Source organism: Trichoderma camerunense, assembly GCF_050948025.1.
Source record: "Trichoderma camerunense strain CBS 138272 chromosome Unknown V8C40scaffold_9, whole genome shotgun sequence".
NCBI classification, from domain to species: Eukaryota; Fungi; Ascomycota; class Sordariomycetes; order Hypocreales; family Hypocreaceae; genus Trichoderma; species Trichoderma camerunense.
In genome coordinates, this window is record NW_028145361.1 from 1,291,915 (window position 1) to 1,317,143 (window position 25,229).

At 47.2% G+C, this 25,229-nt stretch overlaps 11 protein-coding genes across 11 annotated transcripts; 6 read left to right on the forward strand and 5 right to left on the reverse strand.

The window, feature by feature from the left end:
* Window positions 1-3,012: 3,012 nt before the first annotated feature.
* V8C40DRAFT_287704 (polysaccharide lyase family 7 protein) lies at window positions 3,013-3,965 on the forward strand. Its single transcript, XM_083222764.1, has one exon. It carries the CDS (start codon window positions 3,078-3,080, stop codon window positions 3,828-3,830), a length of 753 nt encoding a protein of 250 aa, XP_083073278.1. The 5' UTR covers window positions 3,013-3,077; the 3' UTR covers window positions 3,831-3,965.
* A 2,592-nt stretch (window positions 3,966-6,557) lies between these two features.
* V8C40DRAFT_266143 (glycoside hydrolase family 75 protein) lies at window positions 6,558-7,753 on the forward strand (the record flags this gene model as incomplete). The annotated part of the gene is made up of 3 exons (XM_083219714.1): window positions 6,558-6,723; window positions 6,791-7,122; window positions 7,187-7,753. 3 exons carry the CDS (start codon window positions 6,558-6,560, stop codon window positions 7,751-7,753), a joined length of 1,065 nt encoding a protein of 354 aa, XP_083073279.1.
* A 905-nt stretch (window positions 7,754-8,658) lies between these two features.
* V8C40DRAFT_227510 (uncharacterized protein) lies at window positions 8,659-9,354 on the reverse strand. The gene has a single exon (XM_083212291.1). The coding sequence runs from the start codon at window positions 9,152-9,154 to the stop codon at window positions 8,789-8,791; it is 366 nt and encodes a 121-aa protein (XP_083073280.1). The 5' UTR covers window positions 9,155-9,354; the 3' UTR covers window positions 8,659-8,788.
* A 991-nt stretch (window positions 9,355-10,345) lies between these two features.
* On the reverse strand, window positions 10,346-11,947 carry V8C40DRAFT_227525 (chaperonin 10-like protein). The gene is made up of 4 exons (XM_083212292.1): window positions 11,869-11,947; window positions 11,515-11,799; window positions 10,796-11,425; window positions 10,346-10,723 (listed from the first exon to the last, which is right to left on the reverse strand). The coding sequence occupies exons 2-4, from the start codon at window positions 11,789-11,791 to the stop codon at window positions 10,458-10,460; spliced, it is 1,173 nt and encodes a 390-aa protein (XP_083073281.1). The 5' UTR covers window positions 11,792-11,799; window positions 11,869-11,947; the 3' UTR covers window positions 10,346-10,457.
* Window positions 11,948-12,853: 906 nt separating this feature from the next.
* V8C40DRAFT_245870 (Zn(II)2Cys6 transcription factor) lies at window positions 12,854-14,945 on the forward strand. Its single transcript, XM_083215995.1, has 3 exons — window positions 12,854-13,349; window positions 13,417-14,133; window positions 14,192-14,945. Exons 1-3 carry the CDS (start codon window positions 13,290-13,292, stop codon window positions 14,852-14,854), a joined length of 1,440 nt encoding a protein of 479 aa, XP_083073282.1. The 5' UTR covers window positions 12,854-13,289; the 3' UTR covers window positions 14,855-14,945.
* Window positions 14,946-15,480: 535 nt separating this feature from the next.
* Window positions 15,481-16,992, reverse strand: V8C40DRAFT_287706 (uncharacterized protein; the record flags this gene model as incomplete). The annotated part of the gene is made up of 2 exons (XM_083222765.1): window positions 15,481-16,761; window positions 16,828-16,992. 2 exons carry the CDS (start codon window positions 16,990-16,992, stop codon window positions 15,481-15,483), a joined length of 1,446 nt encoding a protein of 481 aa, XP_083073283.1.
* A 1,125-nt stretch (window positions 16,993-18,117) lies between these two features.
* On the forward strand, window positions 18,118-18,826 carry V8C40DRAFT_287707 (NAD(P)-binding protein; the record flags this gene model as incomplete). Its single annotated transcript, XM_083222766.1, has 1 exon — window positions 18,118-18,826. The coding sequence occupies one exon, from the start codon at window positions 18,118-18,120 to the stop codon at window positions 18,820-18,822; it is 705 nt and encodes a 234-aa protein (XP_083073284.1). The 3' UTR covers window positions 18,823-18,826.
* A 318-nt stretch (window positions 18,827-19,144) lies between these two features.
* On the reverse strand, window positions 19,145-20,366 carry V8C40DRAFT_245871 (carbon-nitrogen hydrolase family protein; the record flags this gene model as incomplete). Its single annotated transcript, XM_083215996.1, has 1 exon — window positions 19,145-20,366. A coding segment is annotated over exon 1 (953 nt), but the record flags the coding sequence as incomplete, so codon positions are not given.
* A 179-nt stretch (window positions 20,367-20,545) lies between these two features.
* Window positions 20,546-21,871, forward strand: V8C40DRAFT_227552 (carbon-nitrogen hydrolase). Its single transcript, XM_083212293.1, has 2 exons — window positions 20,546-21,304; window positions 21,359-21,871. The coding sequence occupies exons 1-2, from the start codon at window positions 20,719-20,721 to the stop codon at window positions 21,787-21,789; spliced, it is 1,017 nt and encodes a 338-aa protein (XP_083073286.1). The 5' UTR covers window positions 20,546-20,718; the 3' UTR covers window positions 21,790-21,871.
* A 786-nt stretch (window positions 21,872-22,657) lies between these two features.
* Window positions 22,658-23,941, forward strand: V8C40DRAFT_266150 (dihydrodipicolinate synthase family protein; the record flags this gene model as incomplete). The annotated part of the gene is made up of 8 exons (XM_083219715.1): window positions 22,658-22,727; window positions 22,790-22,819; window positions 22,885-22,946; window positions 23,002-23,261; window positions 23,327-23,425; window positions 23,482-23,629; window positions 23,680-23,799; window positions 23,855-23,941. The coding sequence occupies 8 exons, from the start codon at window positions 22,658-22,660 to the stop codon at window positions 23,939-23,941; spliced, it is 876 nt and encodes a 291-aa protein (XP_083073287.1).
* A 157-nt stretch (window positions 23,942-24,098) lies between these two features.
* On the reverse strand, window positions 24,099-24,991 carry V8C40DRAFT_266151 (glutathione S-transferase; the record flags this gene model as incomplete). Its single annotated transcript, XM_083219716.1, has 5 exons — window positions 24,099-24,194; window positions 24,250-24,441; window positions 24,496-24,606; window positions 24,662-24,818; window positions 24,921-24,991. The coding sequence occupies 5 exons, from the start codon at window positions 24,989-24,991 to the stop codon at window positions 24,099-24,101; spliced, it is 627 nt and encodes a 208-aa protein (XP_083073288.1).
* Between the last annotated feature and the right edge of the window lie 238 nt (window positions 24,992-25,229).

Sequence of the window (25,229 nt, forward strand, 5' to 3'; positions counted from 1 at the left end):
TACCTTGGCAAGACTCTCATATTTACCATCATCTTGATGTCTGCAAGCATCAATTTCGTCGCGTCAAAACGGTCACGCACGTGCCCTTGACACTTTCTTAGTCAGCGGGATCATGCGCGCTAAGCTCAATATGACAAGCTGCAATTCCATTATTTCAGGGCCACTTTCTCACACGCTTTCTTGCTTCATGTTGCTCCGCAAGGAGACATTAGGGGTCCAGCACCTGGTAACGAGTATATCCTAACTCCGTATCCCTTCCCGCCTTATGTAACTGTAACTTGGTCCAATAGATTCGGTTGATGTCTATCACGTACGGCTGAGATACCTAGATACCTAAGCATTGACGTCTTGACGCTCCTTGCTTTCACCTTCTCAAACACACCCGAGAGGACACAGACCTACCCGTGTCAAGCATGGAAATGCTCTGGAAGCATCATTACCGAGCAAATTGATACAACTTGATGCAAATTCTCTCCCTGCTTTGCAGAGTATAAAACTGGAGTGTAACCGAGGTCATCGTTTAAACATCAAAGCACAGATATAAAAGCACAAGACTAGGTGCCCCCTTGTTTGAAGCTTCGCATACATGCTTAATAGCGACGGCCGTATTTCGCTTACCCTTAGCGACATCAAAAACAAATGCAGGGACATGATAATCCAAGGTACATGTGCACCGAGTAATACCACAATTATTACTAACCGTGTCGCCCAGAATTTGGCCCCCAGATTGAACCAGCCACTGCCGATGCAGGGTAGGGAAACTGATCATCAGGAGGTGGTTGCAACTCTTTGCAAAAACAGACAATAATCTGCCGTTAACAAAAACAAATTGCCACAAAGTTAATTAGATTAAATAAAATAAAGTAGGTGAGTGAATAAATAAATTGAAAATAAAATTGAATCGCATAGCATAAACTCTTGAAAATGCATGCACGTAACCGTTTGTTGAAGGCGCCTCAAAAACACTTGCAAGTACCTCAATATACTATTTGACCATCACATCGTTGCATTCAATCCATTTGTTAATGGTCTATTTTAAGACAGAGGCAATAATTATGATCTCAATCTTCAATGATTTTCCCGATGGTTTCAAGTCTTGTGTTACTTCTTAGTTGCATTTAATTTCTCAATGAGTATCTTATCTCCCTTGCTGAGGTCTCAACCAGCTCTCTCCCAGTTTAGCATGCGTGTGAAGTCTATGTCTGCCGGCTATTCCCATGACCAATCTAATATACCTTGATTTCATGTGTAAATATTATTTACCATTAGTCACTACCTCTATTCTGAAGTTCCAAGCACCTGGCATATTGACGATCAAGTCTAGCGATGACATGATTCAGCCATGGATGAGAAGCTTGGGGTAGAATATCGTGCCCTCGAACAGCTCCTTGATACATTGATTGATAACCTTGCGCCCGATATTTATGTAATTCAAGCCTCTCCCAATGGTGGCCTATTATTAGCATCTACATACCCAAGGGATGACAAGGCACGTTGCGTTGGCTACCTTTCTATCGATGATAGTGCAACCCCCGGTGAATTTAGGCTTGAAATTGCAAGATTCGTATGGCATGAAGCAATTCAGAGATATTTCTGCGTAAGTACCTAGCGTTGTCTCTTTGATAGCATACTCGGGAATGAATTCGAAGAGTATCATATCTATTTCGCAACGGGGGAGGATTTGGGAGGAATAAAGTCTGCATATCTATATAGAAATGGATCTATCAACATGTCAACGTACCAACAAGTCAAAGTACTTTGTTAGAATTGCTTATCAAGATATTGCCACTGAACCTTCTTTCCCATAGGGCGACAGATTCCTCAGTGATTATTTGTCTTTTATTTTTCAGTGCGTATTGGAAGGCTGGGATCCTTGGAGTCGAAAGGTGCAAACTCTACTCTCAATGCACAAGGTCATCACTCGTAGTAACGATCTGCATGCCATTAGATATGAAGACCAAGACATCTCGACTGTTCAGTGTAAGCATTGGGTAAAGCATTCAGATGTACTGCTGGGTCACCTAATATCAAGATCCCACTGTTTCTCAAGAAATTATATGAAAGAGGTAAGTCTAAACGCAACTTACTACAGAAAGGATGCTCGAAATTTCCCATACTTGCCATCGGTCCCTGATTCACCCCTCTCCGAAGTCGAAACCCTTTACATAGGAAGACTGTGAAACAGGTAAAAATATCATAAGATTGAAAAGAAGTGAATCGAAGGGAGGTGTCAAGACGAGCTTGAGATGAGAATAGGACCAAAACAATCACCGATTGTGTATAGAAGGCGATGAAGTGAAAAGGAACCGTTTGCTTCATTTTCCCCGCGCGTATTCCGGCTGGGCTCCTCCTCTCCCTCGGGCTTGAAGATGTGATTACCTAAAAAGGCAATGTTGGATCAAGCCGTAGAGATCGTCTGTTAGTGGCTAGCATTGGGTCTGGGGAAATGCAAATTCGCCATTTCTTCTGCATGGCACATCTGCCGTTAGCCGGTACACAGAGCGTTCATGGAGATATCTTCAAGAAATCCCACCAATGACCAGTTTAACCGTCACGGCAAATGTGTAAGTCACATCGATCTGACAGGAGGTCCGGCTCAATCACATTGCGGGGAAAAAAGCTTGACGTGACTTAGAGTGCATTTGGATGCGGAATTTGTCAGTCGGCTTTCCGCACTGAACTAGGGTACTTCGGGCTGCTTGTGGAAGGGATTGACGATAGTCTTGGCGCTGGGCAGGTGTGTTCCATGATGTTTTCTTCATGAAGCAGGACGCGTTTCGGGTTGAGAGAAGCGGAATAGTCCATGGAATCACGAGGAATAAAAGTAATTGGTGGAAAAAAAGCATAGACTTTGAAGGATAGGATTCTCAACTGATACTCAACTGATAGTAGAGAAGGAGTATCTTGGCAGCAAGATGTAAAACACGGAGTATAGAAAGTTTCTCGTGATGAAGTATATAAGAGAGACGACGGAATCTTAAAAAGAGGAAGTAATCAGCCTCAACGCAGCAAGCTTGGCACAAAGATCCTCACAAATAACCCCTTACCAAAAGAATATCGCCGAGATATCCTCTACAATGGCGCCCAAGTCTATCATCAGTCTATTTTCTCTCCTCCCCGTCACGGCTGTCCTAGCCTTGAACCCCAGCTGTGCTCCCGGAGGCAACTTCGACCTCAGTGTCTGGAGCCTTCAGCTACCAACTGGAAGTGATGGCAGTGTCGACACCATCAAGAGCAAAGATCTCCAGGGCTGCAGTGGCTATACCGGCCCCACGTTCTTCACAGACAAGTCTAATGGCGAGCTCATTCTGACGGCACCTGGCAACCCAGACATCACCGGCTGTGCCAAAACCTCTGGCAGCGACCACTGTCGTACTGAGCTGCGCGAGGTCGATCCAAAGAGTGGCAAAAACACGGATTGGGCTCCCACTGGAACCAACACGCTTACCGTGAGCATGAAGGTCGTCAAGGCAGATGACGGCTCTCACGGCACTGCCATTGGCCAAGTCTTTGCGTCCGCAGCCAGCAAGCCACTCGCAGAGATGTACTACAGCACCAAAGGTGACATTGTCGTTGGTGTCAAAGAGAGCCCAGATGACAACCAGATTGTCACCAAGCTTGGTAACGTGCCTGTGGGAACGTACTTCACTTATGTGATGTCGTATTCTAAGAATGTTCTGAGCATCTCCATCAATGGAAAGAAGACTACTCTCAGCACTTATGATTGGGATTCTCCCAACTGCTACTTCAAGAGTGGCAACTACAACCAGGGCAAGACGGCTGTTACTTCTGAGGTGCACATCCAGTCCATTGCCGTCGTGCACTCCTGAAAGAACGCGGTGAGAGTCATGACAAGGAAAGATTCGGAACAGATGCAGGACAGCTATACGGGGCGAGGGCTAGGAGATTAGTGATACTGAGGTGGCGGAGGATTCAATGTAACATTGGTTGAGAGCTAAGGTAGCTGTCGTATATATATACGGTCATTTATTTGATGATTATGCCAAGATTACTAGTTCTCGGATCGAACCGTATAAGCAGGGTAACTTCCTTGCTATAACCATGACCCCCTAGTGTAAGATGCTGCAAAGCACCATACCAATAAGACTACCTAATGCAGGTTATTGATGATTCATAGTATCTCATCAGCCCAGCCGTATCATCGATCGCGCTCCATCTTGGAGGCTGTGTGTCGCCCGAGGGAAAATAGGGTGGTAATGGGCGTATGTAAACGATTGCCTATACTGCTTTGGGCCGTGCAAAACAGGGAGCTGACTCTTAAAAAGGATTCATTACAGATAACGGCAGTTGTTTTGGGGAAAAAAGAAGATCAGCCAAGAAGCTACTGGTGGATTTACGGCTTTCGCTGCCGCCTCGGCTTTCGAGACCTTCCTCATCACTTGACCTCGACATGTGTAATTGGTGGATATTGGATTTCCGTGGAAATAGCATCAATGCGTCCTCCAATCGAAGCTATTGTTTAGTTCAATTACTCTATTCCTGTAAACTTGGAATGTAATGGGATTGATGATTGATCTACGTTCTTTCCTCCTCGGTATTGTAGACTTGGAGGGCTGTAACATTTGCCAACTGCCATGCACCAAGAATGCGGTTCTAGTTGGGGGTCCAAGGAAAGCGGCCGCTAAATGGACTAGTAGAACCTGGAGAAGTGCACTATGCAGTTAACGTTGCTCTATATGGGGGAGAGCTAAAAAGAAGCTTGAGTCTCAATATTTGCCGACGGAATCAGCCTCTTCGTTAGATGATATGTCTGCCATGTGTGAGCGGGGAGCCAGTCTACTTGCGTACATGTCCACATTGAGAGCACACGAGTTCATCGGTTCCTAATCTGGGAATATGGTTGTGATATCATCAAGTGGGGAGACAGGCAACATGCTGTGCGAGATGGAGCTCCTGATATTTCGCCTAGGCTCTTGCAAGCTCGTATCCTGTTGTCTCTTTCCATCTCTGGATAGTCCATATGCAGCGCTGTCCATTTCGGCGCACTTTTAGAATCCTTCTTGTCCAAGTGATCCCCCAAAACGGATGATAGATAGGGCCAAATCTTGGCGATATGATGGCCACACGCGGCCAAGATACAAGTATCTGTATAAAGCAGATACCAAGTAGAGTAAACATAGCTATTTCTGTTAACATGTACCGACGTCGTTGCATGAACATGAGCTTTAACACGACTGACAATGATACATAGTGCACGTTTTCTCCACCGGCTACTGTGCCGAGTTCAGGCCAGGGCCACATGTCAAAATCCCTGCGCCATCGCAAAACCAACTCAACAGAGTCATTGATAAGTCTAAATTCTTGTTTTGGTTCTGCGTTTATGCATAGTGCCATTGGTGGAATCGCCGAGGCAAAGTACGAGATTCTGTGCCTAGCTGGAGTAAATCGGTGTAGGCCGTGTTTCTGTCCAGGGCTCCCCTAGCCATTTTGCTAGACTGCATCTAGCCAAGACAAATTCCTGCAGCTCAGCTTCTCCACACAATCTGATACGGCCTTGAAATGAGAAGGGTTGGTTTTTGGACCGCCAGCTGGCTTTGATTGGGCCTATCAGGGGTGGAAGTAGATCTGCACCACCCTGCGAACAAATCGTGCCGCACATCAGATGGGACCGGGCACAGTCGGGACGGAAAACGTGCCCCAAACTTGGCGATTTGGGTATTGATTCGCAGCCCTCCTACTGAACGTAACGTTGGAAAAAAAAGGGCGGACATTTTCAAGGTTCTTTGGCTAAGCTTTTTGAAAATGCTAGTGTCCCCTGTATCTTGAGGGTCAGACGGTCAGATCAGCCAGACAAATGCCGTCAACATTTGAGTTTAGTCAGTCTCTTGTGGATCAGAAAGCAGAGGCAATCCTGGTTGCTTTGACCTTCCTTTGATAGACGCCGAGCTTGAGTTGCGTTTACAGCTGCCTTGTGCAGGCTAGAAGTTATGCTTATTCATCGCGGTTTAATATTATCTGCCCACCAGTTACGATCCATGACTGCAGAGTACCCCATAAGCTGATTATCTCATACGATTTGCAAGCCTCCTGAGAGAGTTCTAACGCGAAGCATTTCGAGTATGTCATTCCTCGTACGGCAGGGTTTCGCGTTGGTTGACGAAAGAGGCAGTTCGATGGATGTAAGCCTTTCATTAACGTTACAACTAGCATGGGGTCAGACACACAGAAACTCATCAACAAGAGACTCAGGCTGGCAACCCGCCGCGAAAGCCGACGTTCTGGATGGTTTAGCGCAGGGGCCAGGAGGAGCTCACTAGCATGGAAAATGCCTGGACCTGCAATGGAACTGGGTTCGGAGTATTCCCTTGAACGGGGGGGTCGTGTACCTCGTATACGGAACATCGCAAGGTCAATTGGCTCTAAAACAACATCCCACGGAGTTCCGAACTACTCTCCATACAAACAAACAACTAATGCTTCTATGGAAGGTTGTGTTTATATAAAGCCTCTGTGGCTCCCTCGTTGAAGCCAAGAGAAATTCTTCATCACCGCCCAATCTTTCAGCCTCAACCGCATACGACAACCTCTCGATCAAAATGCGCAGCTTCGACGCTCTCTTGCTCGCTGCCCTTGCGGCCTCGCCCGCTCTGGCTCGCCAGATTCCCGCCAATGTCCAGAGTCTGTACAACTCGATCCGTGCTCAGGGCCAGTGCAAGAACATCCTCAAGAGTGGCTTCTACAGCCAGGAGGGCGACTCCAAGAGTAAGTAGTGAAGGAGAAAGAAAGACGAAAGATGCTTTGTTCAAGGGATAACTAACATGAGTCTCAGACTTCTCCTACTGCGGTGACCACTTGAGCGACTACCGCATCATGTACCTCCAGGGCACCGGCGGCAACTTGGTCAACATGGACATTGACTGTGACGGTGCTCTCGGCACTGGTGACGGCAGCTGCGACAGCTCAGAGGATACTCAGGGGGAGACCTCATTCAAGGACACCGTCGCCAGTTATAAGAAGGGTATCAAGGACCTCAACGCCTATGTTCACTCTTTCGTCGTTCTCGGTAACGAGGGCAGCAAGAGCGGCTACGTCACCTTCGACCCTACGTCTGTTAACGTCCAGCCTCTGTCCATTGTTGCTGTTGTTTGCGGTAACCAGATGGTGAGCATCTCAAGAAATCAAGTCTAATACGTCAAAAGCAAGTCAAGACTAACACTGCCATCAGTTCTATGGCGTCTGGGGTGACACCAACGGTGATGACGGCCCTCCCCTGGTCGGTGAGGTCTCCGACGCTCTCGGCCGTGCCTGTTACGGCAACGCTGTCAACGGCAACGCTGCCCACGACCCGAACGACGTTCTGTACATTGCCTTCACCGGCAATGATGCCGTTCCCGGTGCCAACGGTGCCAACTGGGCTGCCAGCTCCTTCAGTGCCTTTGAGTCCTCTCTGGGCTCTCTTGGTGACCAGCTCGTTGCCCGTATTGGCAGCACTGGTGGCTCTACTCCCCCCCCTCCCGCCTCCTCCACCAAGCCCTCTGGCTCTCAGCCTACCTGCTCCTGGTCTGGCCACTGTGCCGGTGCCTCTTGCGGCAGTGATGATGATTGCTCTGATGACTTGACTTGCAACAGCGGCAAGTGTGGCACCAGTGGGTCTACTTCTCCTCCTCCTCCTCCTCCTCCTTCCTGTTCGTGGGCCGGCCACTGCGCTGGTGCCTCTTGCAGTAGCGATGATGACTGTTCTGATGAGTTGGCTTGCATTAAAAAGGTGTGCGCCGTTGACCCGAACAATTAATTCCGCGGCACTGGCATGGAGATTAAGAGGTGGTGTCTGTGGAGCTGGTGTTTCAGCGTCTGATGGGCTGAGGCTGGCTCTTCATTGACAATGACACTGCCTGTTATGAGTATGATGCATTTGTTGAAGGCACGAATGATGTTTACTTTATATATTTTGTATATAGGCGGTTCTATTAGCCGCCAATTGTACATAGCTTTATGACAGCGTTGCGGAATAGCGTGGGATTTTAATGGTTATACATATGTTGCTGAACATTTCTCACTGTCTTGTTACTGTGATTATCTGCCTTTGTTCTTTGTTTAAGCTTTGAAGTGTCTATTATTGATTGCATATTAGTGACATGCTCCTCGATTTACTAGAGTAGTGCGCCCCATTAGTGAATTGGAGTCGATGAGAACCTACAGAGTCAGTCAGTGTAGAAGACTTTGTAAATCTGTGCAGTAATACAGCGGCAATGCCGTATTAGTTTCAGCTTGGTTTTTAGAGTAACAAGTCCATTGGTTGTTGTGAGGCATTAACCCCTTTACAAAACAAAACAATGCCCACGCTGCTTGTGGCGCCGGGCCGACCGAATGTCGGATCACGTTCCGGATATGTATTCTCAGACCGACCCTACTGTCTTAATCAGCGGGCATTTCCAGGACATGGCTGCTACGAGATGGGACCAAATAACATCTGTTTCATTCAACGGTTGTGTACAGTGCATCAAGTCACAGAGACTCAACAAAGAGGGGCATATAAGCACTGCACTCCGGCAGAGTAAATAGTGCATTTCATATATACATAGCGAGTCATATATACATCCACATCCAGCGCATCGACATCATCGCCAACAACAATATGTACAACTGGCGGCGACAAAATATTTCAACAGCCCGATACGCAGGCGTAAGAATGTGGTTGCGTCTAGAAGCTTCATGTTAGTCCAAGCACAACAACGACAACATAGTCAGGGAAAGCTTGCCACAAACCATCAAAAAAAGTTTATATACAAGAAGGAAGCTCCTCACATAGCAAGAGGATGAGGCTCGCTTATGCGGAGGCGGGCTTCTTCGCAATGGGCATGTCGTGGGAGTACTTGAGGTTACGGAGATCCTTGACGGGGACGGCGGCAGCGACATCAGCGGCGCGCTTGGAGGCGGGCTTCTTCGCAATGGGCATGTCGTGAGAGTACTTGAGATTGCGGAGGTCCTTGACGGGGACGGCGGCAGCGACATCAGCGGCGCGCTTCTCGGCGGTCTTGACGGCGGTACGGTCGCCCTTTGCAATAGAGACGGGGACCGAGTTGGCGTACTTGAGGTCGGTCAGGTCCTTCCACTCGGTGCCAGCGCGCTTCATGCTGGGGGCAGCGAGGGCAAGGCCGGAGAGGGCGACGGCGATGAAAGCGGCGGTCTTCATGATGACTTCTGGGTGAAGAAGTGAAGTTGCAAGGGTTTGATGTAAGCCTTTGGTGTGTAGAAGTTCAGTTCAAGTGCGAGCGCAATGCAAAATCCGGGGCAGATCCAGGACGAGTCTGGGGAGTGACGCCTCGCCTCCTATATATCCAACAAAGTGCCTCCGAGCCAAGCTTTCCGTCAGAGCACCTCATTCGACTGCTCATACCCCAGGTTTATCTCCTGCTCCAAGCAGGTTCGCGCAGGATGCGTATAATATGCATTTTGACCGAAAGATGTGCCGATACGCCGCCCAATCAGGCAGGTGGATATTGTATTGTATGGTCAGGCGCTAAAGCCTAATTTGCCCTGTTCTGGAAGCTTGCCGGTGCTAAGCAGCTGTTTGGAGGATGAAAATGAGCTGTAAGAAAGCAAGAAATGAGGTGGATGGAGAGGTTGAGACTCAGGTGAGCTCTGAAGAACTGTTGGAGCGAGTTGATCGGCGGCATCAGAAGGGACGGCCGCGGTCACGGAGCGTCTGGGTTGGTGTTTTGGTGATGGGATAGCCACGAACTATTGGCGACTCATGTACCCATGCGCATGAACCTCTAAGAACTTTAGTTACATCATTAATGTAAGGCACCTAACGCTTTGAGCGGCAAAATACATACAGTGATATACTTGACTATGGAGCATTTCGTAGGCCCGATCGGTACCTTGATTGCTCATGTGCCTGAGCCGTGCTTCTTAGTGGTGGGCTGTCCCGTCCCCTGGATGATCGATCAGCATCCGACCAGTTCGAGCAACTACCGTATATGGAAGACACCAAATAGACACGACGAACACAAGGCCGAGAGTAGAGGCCCGCTTTCGTTGCTAAGCCTATCCCGAGAGCGAATACAACAATAGAAGCGTATGTCTTACATGGACTATGCGGGGATTGTGAGAGACTTATCAGGTATGGCCGAGATAGGGCTATGAGAGAGGCAGGTCGGATGGCGCAATAGACACATGGCGACCTTGGCTATTGGCTCTTGAGCTACTCTCTTCTTGGCAACCTGTATCAATATTTGCTGCTGTATTCATTTGTCTTTACATTCTATAATATTCCTAGCCCCGGCAGCTCCCTTTCCTAACGCGCCCGCAGAAGAGGCTGAATGCCCGAGCGAGTGAGACGACAACAGTACATGGAACGGGGAGAATCAGCATCCTGACACGCCACAACACAAGTAGTATTCTATGTAGGATTGCAATTGGTAGTGAGGTTAAACTGAGGATATCGTCTTGGCACTTTTAGCCTATCACATACCGATACTGAAAGGGGCCGCTTATTCGTCATGGATTTTGTACACCATCTTCTCTCCGCTAATAGGCCGCATATAGTCCTCGTTCCGGCTTGCGCTTGATCTCTGTGACACCATCCCACTGCCCAAGAGCACAAAGCCATCTGGAACTATTCTCTCTAGTCCTCCCGGCATAAGTCGCACAGGGTTTGGCTCCAGCTTCACTTTGCCATCCGCTACTGCCGTGCTCAAGAAGTTGAAGAACTTTGTAGCAAATACGCGAGCCTCGGGGTTAGCGGCAATAATCGCCCCTTTAACACTTGTTAGCGACATGAAGTGGTGATATTATGTGAGTAAGGATGCTAGATTTCTTCTCGACGTACCGTTATACCCAATCTCATGGCCCAATCCTTCCCACACGGCGCCGTAGATGGGCTCCACGCGCAACTCTGATGGGTCATATTGCCCACCCTTGGGGCCGCGAAACACAGCCATCTTTCCATTGTCGTTCAAGGTGCTGTGAACGCTGTACACGGATTCTCCCTCCGAAATGCTGTCCACAGCACGGTCGATGCCCTTGCCCTCGGTGGCTTCTTTCACCTTCTCAACCCAATTGGGGTCACGGTAGTCAACCAGGACATCATAATTATACGGTGCTTGGCGAAGGAAATCATGCTTGGAAGCGCTCGCCGTGCCGATGAGACGGATTTTGCGACCGGAAGCGCGAGCTGCAAGCTGAACCAGCTGGGCGGCGTACAGGCCGAGAGAGGTAGATGCGCTATAGATGAGCACATTGGTAATATCACTTGCGTTACCCGTTGAAGAATTGACTTGGCCATCAAAAGGACATGGAAGACCGAGACGAGGAAAGACTCCTTGAGCAGCCGTCAATCCACACATGCTAATAGCAGAAGCAGCCTCAAGCGACATGCTGTCCGGCACCGACCATAATAGGTCATACGGGGCGGTGATGTACTCGGCAAAAGCTCCTGGGCGATCATTGGTAGAGCAAGCTTTTAGCAGAAGATCGTTAGCATATATATACACATCTCACCATATCACTCGGAACAGAATGTATGCTCCAAGATGAGTAGTGACTTACCACCCTGGTGGAATCCTGCCACACGAGTACCGACTTTGGCACGGAGATCGGACGAGGATCCAAGATCAGGCCCAACGGCAGTTATGACACCCGCAAAATCTGTTCCAATAATACGCTGCTCTTGTTCTGCGATAGGATGCACGGCATAGATGGCGTCCACTGGGTTGAGAGCCACAGCATGGACGCGAATGAGGACTTCACCATTACTAGGCTCGGGAATGGGAAGCTCTTGGACAGAGACGTCCTTGGTTGCAGGAGTAAGCACGAGACCCTTCATCTTGTTGGCTATTTTTGGCAATTAGTTAAACTCAGAGAACAAACAAGCAAACAACCGCATCTAATAGTGAATATTACTTGGAGTAAGTCGACAAAGCTGCCGCGGGGTTATGGTCAAATAAACGGGACGACTGATTATTGATGATTAGAATGTTGAATGACCACACGGGGTGTTTTGCCGTAAAAGGAAATGCTTTGCTATCCTCCTCTGAACGCGGAGTCAAACTACTAATACGTGATCCTCTCTACATGTATTTAATAGGATTCGCTCGAAAGTGCCATTTGTAAGCCTCAGTGTTAGTATAACCTCTGAACTGTGACTGCGACAACAACAAATACAGACTCAATATGCAGAACTTTTTGCTGCAAATCGTGAAAACACGATAAAACAACTTGATGCAAAATGCCTCACGAGTAAGCGCTATGCGAATTGCTTGATAATTCAAAATGAAATGCATTTCTAATGAAGCATGTCATTTGAGAAAAATCTGAGCATTATGACATAGCCCTGTCGTTTTAGACTCTGAATAGTGAGGATGGCGCAGGACGGCGCGTGGTGAGTGTGGCCGAGGCTATGTGAACGGTATCCGGATTCGGATTCGATCGAAAAAGGGTTTGCGCATCAAGCTCCAGTTACAACTTCCAGTTATAGCTATTCTTTCGACCTCCCTTTGAGGCTTTCAAGCTTCTTGATCCAAAGCTAATATGTTGATGGTTTGATGCGGTTAGTGATGGAAAGGTTGAGGTAAGGCTGATAGCTTAAAGAGTGGAATCAACGCGATTCCGAAGGAGTGCTTGTACTTTCAACACCATGTAGGATTGGGTCTTTTCTCTTTGCTAGGTTCTCTTTTTTACAATAGAGATATCTTTTCTATTAGTTCTCAAAGACGTAATGCCTGTAAAATTAGCCTCTCCTTATTCTCAACTTTGTCTAATAGTCATGATGAGTTGAGAGTTGATAACTTCGGAATCACTAACCGGGATTGAAGCCGGCGCTGGTCCTGACTGGTCGTATTTCGCTAGCTCCTAGTCGTCTCACCTCCACCTTACTCCGAAAACTTCTAATTATCCCCGACCCGTGACTTCTCTTCGCCTGGAACAAACGATGAGAAGAAACCTCACCCCTTTGGATGAATTAAAGGCTTACTATACACTTGCGCCACAGTAAGCATGGGATGCTTCAGACAAAAGCCTTGAGTCTACTTTAAGCTAGAGAGTGAGCGTCGTCAATTATCTTGCTTTCCTTTTAGTAAGCACGAAAGCTGTAGCTCGTGAAGCGCATTTGCATCTCTATCTCGTCGGTATACTTACTTACTCGGTACTCGGCCCTTGCCTCTCCAATTTAAAGATCAAAGTCTTGCCCACTCATTCAAGGCACAAGCAGCACTTCGCAAAAATTGCCCATCTGGGATCGCAGCAACTCCAGCTGCGGCCGTCGATTCTCTTCGACAGGCAGCTTCTCAACTGACTCAGTCGCCGTCGGTCCAGTAAATTCTAGGATGGTTCGCTCAGTGAGCCGTAGCAAGGGCTGTGCTCGTTGCTTGCAACGAAAAGTCAAGGTGGAACCGTCCCGACGCATCGAGCTTTTGTTTTGCAACTCATTGGCTAACTTGATGCCGTCGCAAGTGTGATGAGAAACTGCCTCAGTGTTCCCAGTGCCAACGTATGCGACGGCCGTGTCCGGGGCCACAGACGGGCACAATTTTTGTCCATGCAGTGCAAACAGAACGCGGCCCAAAGGCCGAAAAAAAGCTGCAGGTACAAGTTGCACCTACGTATCAACAAGTCCCGATAACCAGTGCGGCAATAAGACAATTCGAATGTGCCCGAAGAACTGCGGGCGAATCTCCAACTATATATCAGCCCTCAGTTGCTCCGGCATTTGACCAGTTGTTTCTGTCAACCTTTATCGATTCGTTTGCCAAACCTAGCTCCGGCTGTGGTCCTCACCAGTCATGGATGAATCACCTGCATGAATTTCTGAATAGCGGAGATGCTCCAATCAGACAATCAATACGAGCCGCGGCAACGGCGTACCATGGCAGAGTAGCTCAAAATGCAGCTGCTTTACGCGCAGCCGAGCATTGCTACGTTGCGGCTCTACGAAGCCAACGCTCTAGACTTACCCCTTATCTGAATTCTCCTAGTTCTCCCTACATACCTGATGACCAGGAGGTCTTTACATCAATGATGCTGCTGTACTTTGAGCTCATCAGTCCATCCTCGACCGCAAGTTGGCTTAAACACTTACACGGAGTTACCAGCCTACTTCAGCTACGAGGACCAGGAAGTTGTCAGGCTGGTGGATTGCATCTGTTGTTTCGCTCTTTAAGACTGCTCGAGGTAATAACTCTTGCCTGGTATTTGTTTTCTTGGAGGATAAGCTGATTCTGTTTAATAGGCATTTTCGTCGTTTCGAAACCGAAAATTGTCAGCATTCGCATCCGAAGAATGGCGCACCATTCCTTTTGCAGTATCTGGAAAAAATGACATGGATAGGCTTATCGATATCCTTTTGGTGCTGCCAAATCTTTTGAAGTCCGGAGGACTCGACAGCGACTCATCCATTCATACAAAACCTGCTGTTTCCGTGGAAGATCTTTCTGCCGAGCTAAGTGCATACAAAGACCGGTACATACAGAGCATTCTTCTTGCCCATGAAACCAGTCGTAGGATGAACGAATGCCCTGATGAAAATGATGAGGCAGATGATTGCCTTGAGTGTAACACATGGATCGATGGGGGCGGTGACTTTTGCACAGCGATGCCGGAGGCGTTGTTCTATTCCGCTAGAATCCTTGTTGAACATGTTGCGTTTGGAGAGAATATTGAGTCTTGCGAAGAGCGCCTCATAGGGGAACAACAGCTCTATGCTTCTCTTCTGTTTAGAATTGCGGAGTTGGCTAAAGAGGAGGGCGAAACGGAACTGAATGCGGGAGCTTGTGTACAAATTGCATTTTGTCTCGAAATTGTTGAGTCTTTTGGTCTTTCAACCGCATGTAGAGAGAAGGCGGGATTTCACTTGCAGCAACTGGGATGGGGGAATGCGAATTTATCAGGTTGAGGGTTTTCGTGGGCTAGCTACCTTCACCTGTGACGAGTCATGAATAATTCCAAATAATTGTACATTAATAATACCTGATGATACAACCGCGAGTTATGCTCTATAGCCATGACAAATATCCAAAATATCCATCGACATTCACCAGGTCTTGTTATTTGTCAGCTGCATCATTAGGAGATGTAGTCATGGACTACGACTTTATATTGTTGTATTATGTTTCTCCGAGGACGATGGACATTTTGAGCTTTTGTGACACAATTGATGGATTTGGCTGTTGACTTCGACAATCTTTACATCCTCCTTCGCTGCGCCTTTTTGTACAGCCTGTTCAATGGCCTTCTTGCAGGCAGCGTCGATAGTAGCTTCATCTGGGACGTAGGGAGGGACTCAATTATTGCAGTGATGAGTGAAAAGCTGCTTGACCAGGGATTCGCCATGCATAGAGAAACAGCGATAGTTTAACCGCATCACAATTTACTTTTTTTTTTTAAAAAAAAGAAGCATCTAGATTCAACTGTAGGGCTCAAGTAAACCTTGAATCAAGTATTCGAACACTTTGAACCAACTTGTCACTTCTACGCCTATTTAGAATCTCGACTTGTCTTGAGATAACTGAGTAAGTAATGCTATTGGTCGTATTTTACGGGTACCAAAAGTTGTCCTCCATTGATGTGGTCTTCTAGTATACGGTCCAGTTCAAATTCTACTTGTAGTGACCGCTGTCGCCATTCGAGACAGATTGCGCGGCTCTGAAGCCAATCAGGCGTGAATAACTCCATTCCTAATCCTTGCTGATGATAGATATGAGTATCCTGCTCGATCTGGCCATCCGCAAGTCGATGTGTTGTGTGAGTGTGGCCAAGCAGATAGTACATCAGGCCATCATTGCTCATCAATAACCCGTCTATTCCTGCTGGCTTCGCGTAATATGTGATGAAGCGGCTTCTAACCGCGTCGGGGATGAGGACTGAGATGGTCCGTAGTGCAGGGCTTGGGTACTGTTCTAGTGAATCTTGCCTCAGGAGGCTATTGCTGACCTCAAAGGAATGCCATGTTTCGAGACTGGTGGCATAGATGAGGCCGTTATATAGGCCTTGTCGTCCGATGTGTTTCATCAGTTGTGCGATCCAAAGGAGCCATGATGGTTGAGGACTGCATTGCCCGACTACGTAAAGCATAGGCAAGGTGCCGTTTTCGACATCTTCACATAGTAAAGGAGCTGGACTTTGCGAGCCGTTGCTACTTGGCAATGCTGCCTTGAATGCCCCTTCTGTTGCTGCAAACTGCATAGTTTCGTAAAAATGCAGATATGCTAGATGCTTGTACGCCTCTGCATTTTGACCACCTTCTAGTATTGATAGCAGCCAAAAAGTGCGGCCAAAAAGAAAGCTGCATAGAATTGCAGATGCGTCGTATGGCGTTGTCGTCTTGTGGAGGAGAGGCGGGATCGTAAATGTCTGTATTTCAGGATTTTCTTCTCTTGGTTCGGCTATGTCTGATGCTAAAGGTAGCAGAATTGACTTGTTGGAGTTTCTCCACGCTCGTAGCTTTTGTTTCAACCAATGGAGTTTGGTCAGTGCCATTGACTTAGAATATCGTGGAACTAAATTCCAAATGAGATCTTCCAATCCCGACTCAGCCAAAAGATTGAGGAGACTCTGTCTTAGAGACGACGGCGTTGCACAGGTTTCATCGCATTTCAGCGCTTGTCGCGTTGAGGGTATCTTGTTTTGAAGTGGGAGTGCCATAAATCGTGTCCAACTGAGCCCCTGAAGAACGGTGTCGAGGCAGTCTAAAGCAGGGGCACCAATAGTTTGTGGATGTGATGCACTGCTTTTATACATCTCGAAGTAGTGGTTCGCTGAATTTATATGGCCATATGCTGCTGTTATATTACCTGCGAAGCACTTCTCCACGATGTTATTAGACACAACATCTGCCGAATAGAGACCTTAGATGGACGGCTTTCATACCTCAAAATACGCCATCAGTATCAGTGTAGCAATGAGAATATCCTGTGTCTTCTTTGCCTCCTCGAAATTGCGACTCAATTCTTGGAGAGCAAAGGTGTATGCTTGAATGGCAATTACTTTCGTGTCAAGCCCACGGTCTTGGTCGTTCTCTCCGGGCATCGACATCATTAACACGGCACGATGCATGCTTCCTAGGGAAGAAAACATCATGTAGAGGTACTCAATGCCCCATGCTTCCTCACACAGGCGATCTCTCCAGAACCATAAATGCTCTGCTGGGAACAAGATTGGCAATGTGCGGAATAGAAACTGGTGATAGGCTAATACCTCTCGCGCCCCAGCGAGTGGCCGTTGAGAGGGACGTGGATTGCTGGGCAATCCAATGAGTGGGAGACCATCGTTGCGGAAAAGTTGCTGAGAATAATTCAATGCATCTCCAACTGACGATGGGGAAGATGGAGAATTCGGGGAAAGAGATTGTATGCTGTTCAGAGTTGAAGAAGCCCCACGACGATGACTGCGACGCTGCGGCTCGCGTACTTGAACCTGCTTCTTCGGAAGGTAACCCGCACATTCGATGTTGCCAGCTTCACAACGTTCGCATTCGGGTTTCCTCTCGTCACACTTGACATGCCGTGCACGACAAGTAAGGCAGCCCGTACGTCTCCTTCGTTTCTCTGTCATGTTTACGATGCTGGCTCTTCAACAGAGTAAGGGTGCGACATCACTCGTTGTTGTACTATCGAGTTAGTCGATCGAAGCGAGGTAGCCGGCAATCTCCTATGTTAATAAGCAGGACTCGGTATTCGGTGGGATTCGACTAGACTAAAGGCCTTCTAAGACGTCAGATGGAACCAAAAGCCGGATCTACTGCCGTAAGCCACACTCGGCGGCGACGTGGAGCAGGGGAGATGGCCCTAGCAGTTTACGGTATGTACACTCGAAGGTGCTTATAGGCACTCCGCGGAGATGTCATGTATGCCCCAAGAAGGCATTCTTTCCGGGCGATTCATTGACATTAATCAGCTAAGGACTATACGATGGATGAATAATCGATACTGAAAACTCCATGATGAACAATAATACTGATTATGTTGAAGGATGACCAAACCAAGCTGTTTGAGAGAATTGGGTATCTGAGAAAGTTGTATAAAGGCTAAGATGGTGGCGGTCTCATCAATTTGGGAATTGTCTAGACAACAAACAACAACATCAGCACTTAAACAAAAACCATCTCTTTTCACAAACTCAAAATAAATACTTTGTCTTATCACACAACTTTAATTTACAATGGCTTCCCGATCTAACAACTCTGTGGTCATCATCGGCTCCGGCCCTGGAATTGGTTCCCACACTGCCGCCATCTTCGCCTCCAAAAAATTCAACAAGGTGGCTCTTGTGGCTAGAAACCCTGCCAAACTGGAGAAAGATGCTGCTTTTGTAAACAGCGCTGCTCCAGGACAGGTGGAGATCAAGACCTACCCCACCGACATTTCCAATAGCCAGGCACTTGCAGCTACTCTTGCACAAATCACCAATGATCTTGGAACTCCCGAGTTCGTCTTGTTCAACGCTGCCGTCATTGCTTTGACTCCTCTCTTGGAGTTTGATGACGAGAGCATCCTTGAGGATTTCAAGGTCTCCACCATTGCTCTTCACAACACCGCCAAGTGGGCAATTCCTCAGCTCTCTGCCTTGGCTAAGCAGGACTCCACTGCCAAGCCGACTCTGATGGTCACCAACTCTCACCTTCCGGAGACTCCTCTTGAGGATTTGTTCTCTCTGTCTCTTACAAAGGCTTCCCAGAAGAACCTTACTTTGTCACTTCGCCAGAAGTTTGCTGATCTGGGTATCCACATCTGCTTGTTGGCTGTTGCCGGCACTGTCGCCGATGAGAACCCCAACCTTAACAACAAGAACGTCTCCAGCAAGGCGTGGGATCTGTATAACCAGGAGAAGAGTGCTTGGACCGAGGAGATCCGAATTAACCCATAAGCGGATGGAACTAGTCGGTGATATATTCGTTAAGCGAGCAGTTGTTATTTAGACATTGTTGATTAGACATTGTTAGAGATGCACTGTTAGAGAGATAGATAGACAGACACATTTACACCTACTTTTGTTTTCGATCTATAATGAGTGCCATGTGTTACCATCTGTTAAGCTACCCTCATTAGATACAACGGATAACTAATACTCGTATGCTATTGCGGAACCCTTGTTGGACATGTCAATACCCATACTGTATCCGGTAGAATACTAGTAAGCTTTCTCAGCTTAGCGGAACGAGTCTCGTAAATTCTCTATCTATGGTGGTGGGATTAAGTCAAGACCCTTAACCTCCAGGTGAAACGAGTCATTCCGTGAGTAAGATCCAGCAACATCCAAGTCCAGCCGACCCTTCTCACATTCCTCAAAATCCAGCTCCTGGATGAGCAGCTCGCCATCCTTGTCCCAACTTGGCCCAGCCAGAACCTTACCAAAAGGAGAAATAATGCACGATCCTCCACCGCTAATGAACTTACCCTCCCGCTTCACCTCGCTGATCCACTCGGGTAGCTGATCATCACGGACAGCTTGATTGGAGCTCACAACAAAAGTTCGTCCCTCGAATCCGATTGTTTGCATAAGTGGAAGCCATGTTGCTCTTCCATCGGCTGTTGGCGCAAGATACAAGTTGACGTTTTGCTGATACAAAGTCTGGCGCAAGAGAGGCATGTAGTTTTCCCAGCATATGGCGGCAGCGAGACAGATTTTTACCCCCTTAATAGTCGTGCTTACGGCTTTGAGTGACCGAGGCTGGCCCTGACCCCATACAAGTCGTTCACTTCCCGTCGGAAGAACTTTGCGTCGCTTTCCAACAATTCCCTTGGCTGGGTCGACATATACCACGGAGCAGTACAGAGTGCCTCCGGATCTCTCTAACACGCCAGTGACTATGTAGACTCCAGTCTCGTGTGCAATTCTCTCCAGCTCTTCCCGTGTGCCGTCTCCGCGCACTCCGTTGTCGTTGGTAGGTAGTTGGCGACTGACCCAATCGTCATATGCGCCTTCGGGAGTATCTCCCAGATCAATGGCTCCCTGGAAATACGACAAATACTGATGATAGCCATCTGGAGTCCGCTCGCCAATCTTGGCGCCAAATGTCGCTGATCGGGGATATCCGCCTAAGTAAACTTCCGGGAAAAGGATGAGGTCAACGCCCTCAGCGGCGGCCTCTTTGACCTTAGTTTCAAGCTGCTTGAGAGTGTTGCCAGTTGTGTCAAGGGTTCGGCATTGCGCCGCAGCAATCTTGAGAATCTTGGGCATGTTTGGATGTAAGATTTCTGTTTGTGTAGGGTTGGTAGTGATCAAATAAGCGCTTGAAAGCGACCAAACCACCTGAGCACCAAATGAAGGACAGTGTGGTAGTTAATATTTAGAGTTTTGAAGCAGATATAAAATGTGGCAGCCTTCTCTCTTTTTATTGAACGTTTTATCAATGAATATCAGTGTTCCCCGCAACATTGTCAGACGCATCTCTTCCTACCATATGTGACGATCCTGGGGTAAAACTACAGCTGTTTCCTCCACATCCGCCGTCTTCCGTTAGTTTGCGAGAAAGCCGGCATAAGCGATCCAGACGGCGCTCTTTTATTGGCTACATCCCTCAAGCACACCATATTTTGTGTTGCCCCTCCATACATTAGGCAATTTTGAGCGTAATCACGGATGTTTGAGCATTATCTCACCGTGGTATGGTGTTGTGCTATGTATAGTAATTGATATATAGTGATCGTTCGTCATTTTCAACGCGAATTAATTATTCTACTAGCTTCAAAGCTATATCAAACAATCCCGCTAAGCTGCCAATCGCGAATACAAGTTGCAGCCTTTCTATCATTGAATGCGATGGCCTCGACACTCCAGAAACTGAAGGTTGCCACTGCACAGGTGCACACACTTGACAACCCTGAAAAAGCTCTTCAAGTGCTTGAAACCAAAGTGCGAAAATTGAGCTCTGAACATGTTGACCTTGTGCTATTCCCCGAAGTATTTATCGGCGGATTTCCGCGCCTGTCCACATTTGGTAACTCTTCAATTGGGAGCTTTGGAGAAGAGAAGGATTACAGCCCATACATGAACCATTGGCGGGCATCGGTTGATCTTGGAGATACACCAAGAGGAGCTGGCCAAAAATGGATACACCGAGAATTACTTCTACCCGCGAATCGACCTTATAGGGGAGACGGTACGAGAGAGCGTTTGGAAAAGATCGCAGCGGCTACTGGCGTCTTCATAATTGTCGGTATTCTTGAAAGATGTGGTGGAACTTTATACAGCTCCATTGTGTACATCTGTCCTAGGTTAGGCATCATTGGGAAGAGGCGCAAGGTGATGCCAACAGGCCTGGAAAGAGTTGCGTGGGGTCAAGGGAGCCCGTCAACACTTGAAGCCGTGTCAACGGTTATCAGAGGGGTGAAGCTCAGGATGGCGGGTAAGTCATGAATCATTTCCATATGGAGGTGAATTGGTGCTGAGAACTATAAAGCTGCTATTTGTTGGGAGAATTGGATGCCGCTTTTACGACAGAGTATCTACGAGCAGAATATTAATCTGTTCCTTGGTCCAACTGCTCATGCCACTGAGATTTGGGTTCCATTGATGCAAACAATTGGCGTTGAAAGCCGAGCTTTTGTGTTATCAGCTACACCATGCATGAGAGCAAACGATCTTCCGAAATGGATTACTGAATCGGCCGAACGGGGAGATCAAATAGTGAGTCGCGGAGGGTCTGTTATTGTCTCTCCAAATGGCAATCTTTTAGGAGGCCCGGGTTGGGACCAAGATGATGAGATTTTCATCGCAGAGGTCGATTTTGCCGATTGTGAGCAGTTAGGAGACGATTGGGTGAGACCATCTCGCGCGAAGCGAGATGCATTTGAGTTCACAGTTGACGGATTGGATATGAAGAAAGTATAGGAAAAAGAGGTGGTGGAGGAGGAAGAGGAGGATATATCCGTTTAAGGCAATAAATCCCTGACTAGACATTTTCCGACGAGGCGATTGAAGAAGTAGCCCTCGCATTTGTTGTAGGATTGCTACAATTCTCTTTGCTATAGCGAGAATAACTTCTTGGTAAAGCCAAAATATCGAAAATTTACTGCCTACTTGAAGTTGATATCCCACATTAGGGTCGGTTGTGAGAAGAGTACGGTTTGAACTGTGCCGATAGAGTGGTCCGAGTCAGTGTGTCTCACTGCCGCGGAGATCTCTACTTTGGGTTACCCATACTATGGTAACATGCGCTTAGAAAGCACTATTGCTTATGAAGCACATTCTGGCTTAACAATCTACGGTGAAGCTATACATGACACGAATTGTAGAAGTGAAATCGAGAATTTTTTTCGTCTTGGTGTATTTGGCACGGGCCTGGAGCTCAAGGTTGGAATGGGCAGAAAGCCGTGATGAGATTCAGGCATCACAATATTCTGCGGGGTTTCCGATCCCATAGTTAATTGCTTTTCCCGCTAAAATTGCCGAGAAGACTGCAGTTTTGCATTTATAATTCAACTGTCATTGGTTGCTATTTCTATTTATACGAAACCACCTGAAGGAAGAACAGGTCGTTTTGGTGTGCCTCACTTGTGACGTCAGCTTGGTTTTCAGCTATTCAGCCCAGATGTATGTGTTTAAAGATGATACACAACGCACTAAACCTTACGACTTCATCAAGCTTTCCAGCCATTTAATATCTAATAGATAAGGTTAACCTTGGTACTACTCCGCATCACCAGCAGACTCTCTACTACGATCTTCACGAACGCTTCATTTAGACGCCAGCTTCGTCATGTCTAAAACACTGCCAAAGGGGCTCTATGCTCCCCTTCCTGTATTTTTCAACGCTGAAGATGAAATAGGTAAGTGAACTTTTATGAGAAGTATGAGAAATTTGAATCACAGCGTGCTAACATGGACGTAGATTATGTGGCATTTGCAAATCATGCGAAATGTAGACAAATCAAATGACGGTTATAAGACATTTCAATAGATTGGCCGCTAATCGTCGTGAAATAGATGTTACTTCACCGGGAGTTTTGCCTATTGTTTCTGCTAGCATGGGAGAAGCAGTACACTTGGTCCGTTGCAGTCCATCTCCAGCTACTCGTTCTTTGACTAATCTGAAATTAATAGACCTCGCAAGAGCGTATCAAGTTAATACAGACTCTCCGAACTGCTCTCGACTCAATCAGTCTACAGAAGACACCAATTGTCGCTGGTGTAGGAGGTAATAGCACTCGTGAGACGGTTCAGCTAGCTCGTGATGCTGCTGCGGCAGGCGCAGACTTTGCTCTTGTAGTTGCTCCGGGTTATTGGGCTGGCTATCTCAAAGGAAACCCAGCGGCGGTTAAAAGATTCTTCGTTGATGTCGCCGCAGGCTCGCCGATTCCAGTGTACGGGCCTTCTTCCCCTCTTTCCCGCAGCATTGCTTGCTAATCCCGTCTGTTCTGTGGAATAGGGTCATTTACAATTTTCCTCCTGTAACGGCAGGGATTGACCTGGAAAGTGACGATGTGGCCGAAATTGCAAAACTGGCACCGAACGTCTGCGGCATAATGTTATCGTACGTTTCTATCTATATTTACGTGGGAACCATTCATAACATGACAACAGATGTGGCAATGTTGGCAAGTTGGCAAGAATCGCTGCTTTACTTGATGGAACTTCTTTTACAACATTGGCTGGCCTAATCGATTTCCTCCTCCCCTCAGTGGTGGTCGGCTCCGCTGGTGCTATTAGTCCACTACCCAACATTGCGCCGGTTAGTAAAGCATTCGGTGAATGCATGATCAAAGCTGACGTTCTGCTTAGAAATTCTCCATGAAATTATGGGACTTGACACAAAATCTCCAAAATAATGCAGATTTGAAGGCAGCACAAAAGTCTCAAGGCTTGGCTTCTCTCGCAGAGTCTGCTTTGTTGAAGAGCGGAGTATGTACTTTATCAAAAAGCTATTTCTTATTTACAGTATTCTAACATCTGACAGGTTCCCGGCTTGAAAGCTCTGTTGAACAAGGACTTCGGATACCCAGCGGTGCCAAGATTACCCCTTCTTGCTCATAAGACGTGGTAACGTTGTCCCAAAACCAGTACATCAGCCATATTTTAGATCTGGAGAAGGATTTATGATACAGAATAGAGGCTTGTGGCTTTATAGCATTGGGGATTCCCATGATTTCTACAAAATACAATATGTATGGTTAGAGTCTTCCTTTCACTAGTACTACTCCCTAAGCTTTTGGGGAGTTCTTCTTGATATACTCCGCGATGTTGGGGCGTTGCTCGAATGTCTCTCTGAACTTCGAGATTGTATCAGGAAGCTTTGTCTGCGCAAAGCAGTTAATAACATTATACATAATGGAATGATTCGGGCATCCTCACCGGTAGTGTTCCCGTCCTCTGGTCATTGTCGATGGATTGATAAACGGCAAAATCCGCATATGTAATTTTGTCGCCCAACAGGTAGGGGCCTCCGGACTCAGCGTAATACTGAGCTAATACATCGTAATACTGTGGTGCAGTGTCATTCTTATACTCCTCTGTTGAGTTTCCTAGGTTTGCCACCCATTTAAACTTATTCGTGTTAGCATTCGATATCAACTTAATCACAGAATTGCCCTATCTTACTCTCCAGTCAATGTAAATATCCGACACGGCATCTACAACATATTTTTCCCAACTTGTTTCTCCATCATAGCGACCAAGGTCACGAGCGAGGTAGCGCAACGTCGAGATATGCTTCGATGAGTATTAATAATTTGAACAATAGCTTTTGAAACTTAGATGATTGTACCTGGTTCAAAACGTGGCCATTGTATTCCACCGCAGGCAGTTTTCCGGTCCTTGTAAGGCCCCGACGCTTTAGTTCATCGCTAGTGTTTTGCCATGTTTCACCGGGGTACGAGTAGCGAATTTCCTGATATTCGATTCCTGCATCCTTTAAAAAGAGGCTTGATCGATAAAGATTAGAAGATTAGTTATAGGCGCTAAGAAATACGCGTTTAAATGCACAGATCGACGCAGTTAGATGCGATCGAGATACTGATACTCACTTTACGACTTCGCCGCGACCCATTCGGCCGATATCGAGATAATGGAATACAGTGGAAGATTGAGCCGCCATTATGAAATCTGAGAACAAATTCATATGAGATTTCTTGTTAATTGCAGCTTGGAGACAACTTCTATCACACTGTTAGATGTTCACTTACACTCACCTTCGATGGGCTCTCTTGACTTCTAATGTGCGCCCGATCCAAGGGCGTCAATGACGAGCAACTGAAGCCAACAACAATTGTATTACAAATCCAGAAATTCAAGGTTGCTTAAAAATACAGGCGCTAGCGCATCTCAATCTCTAG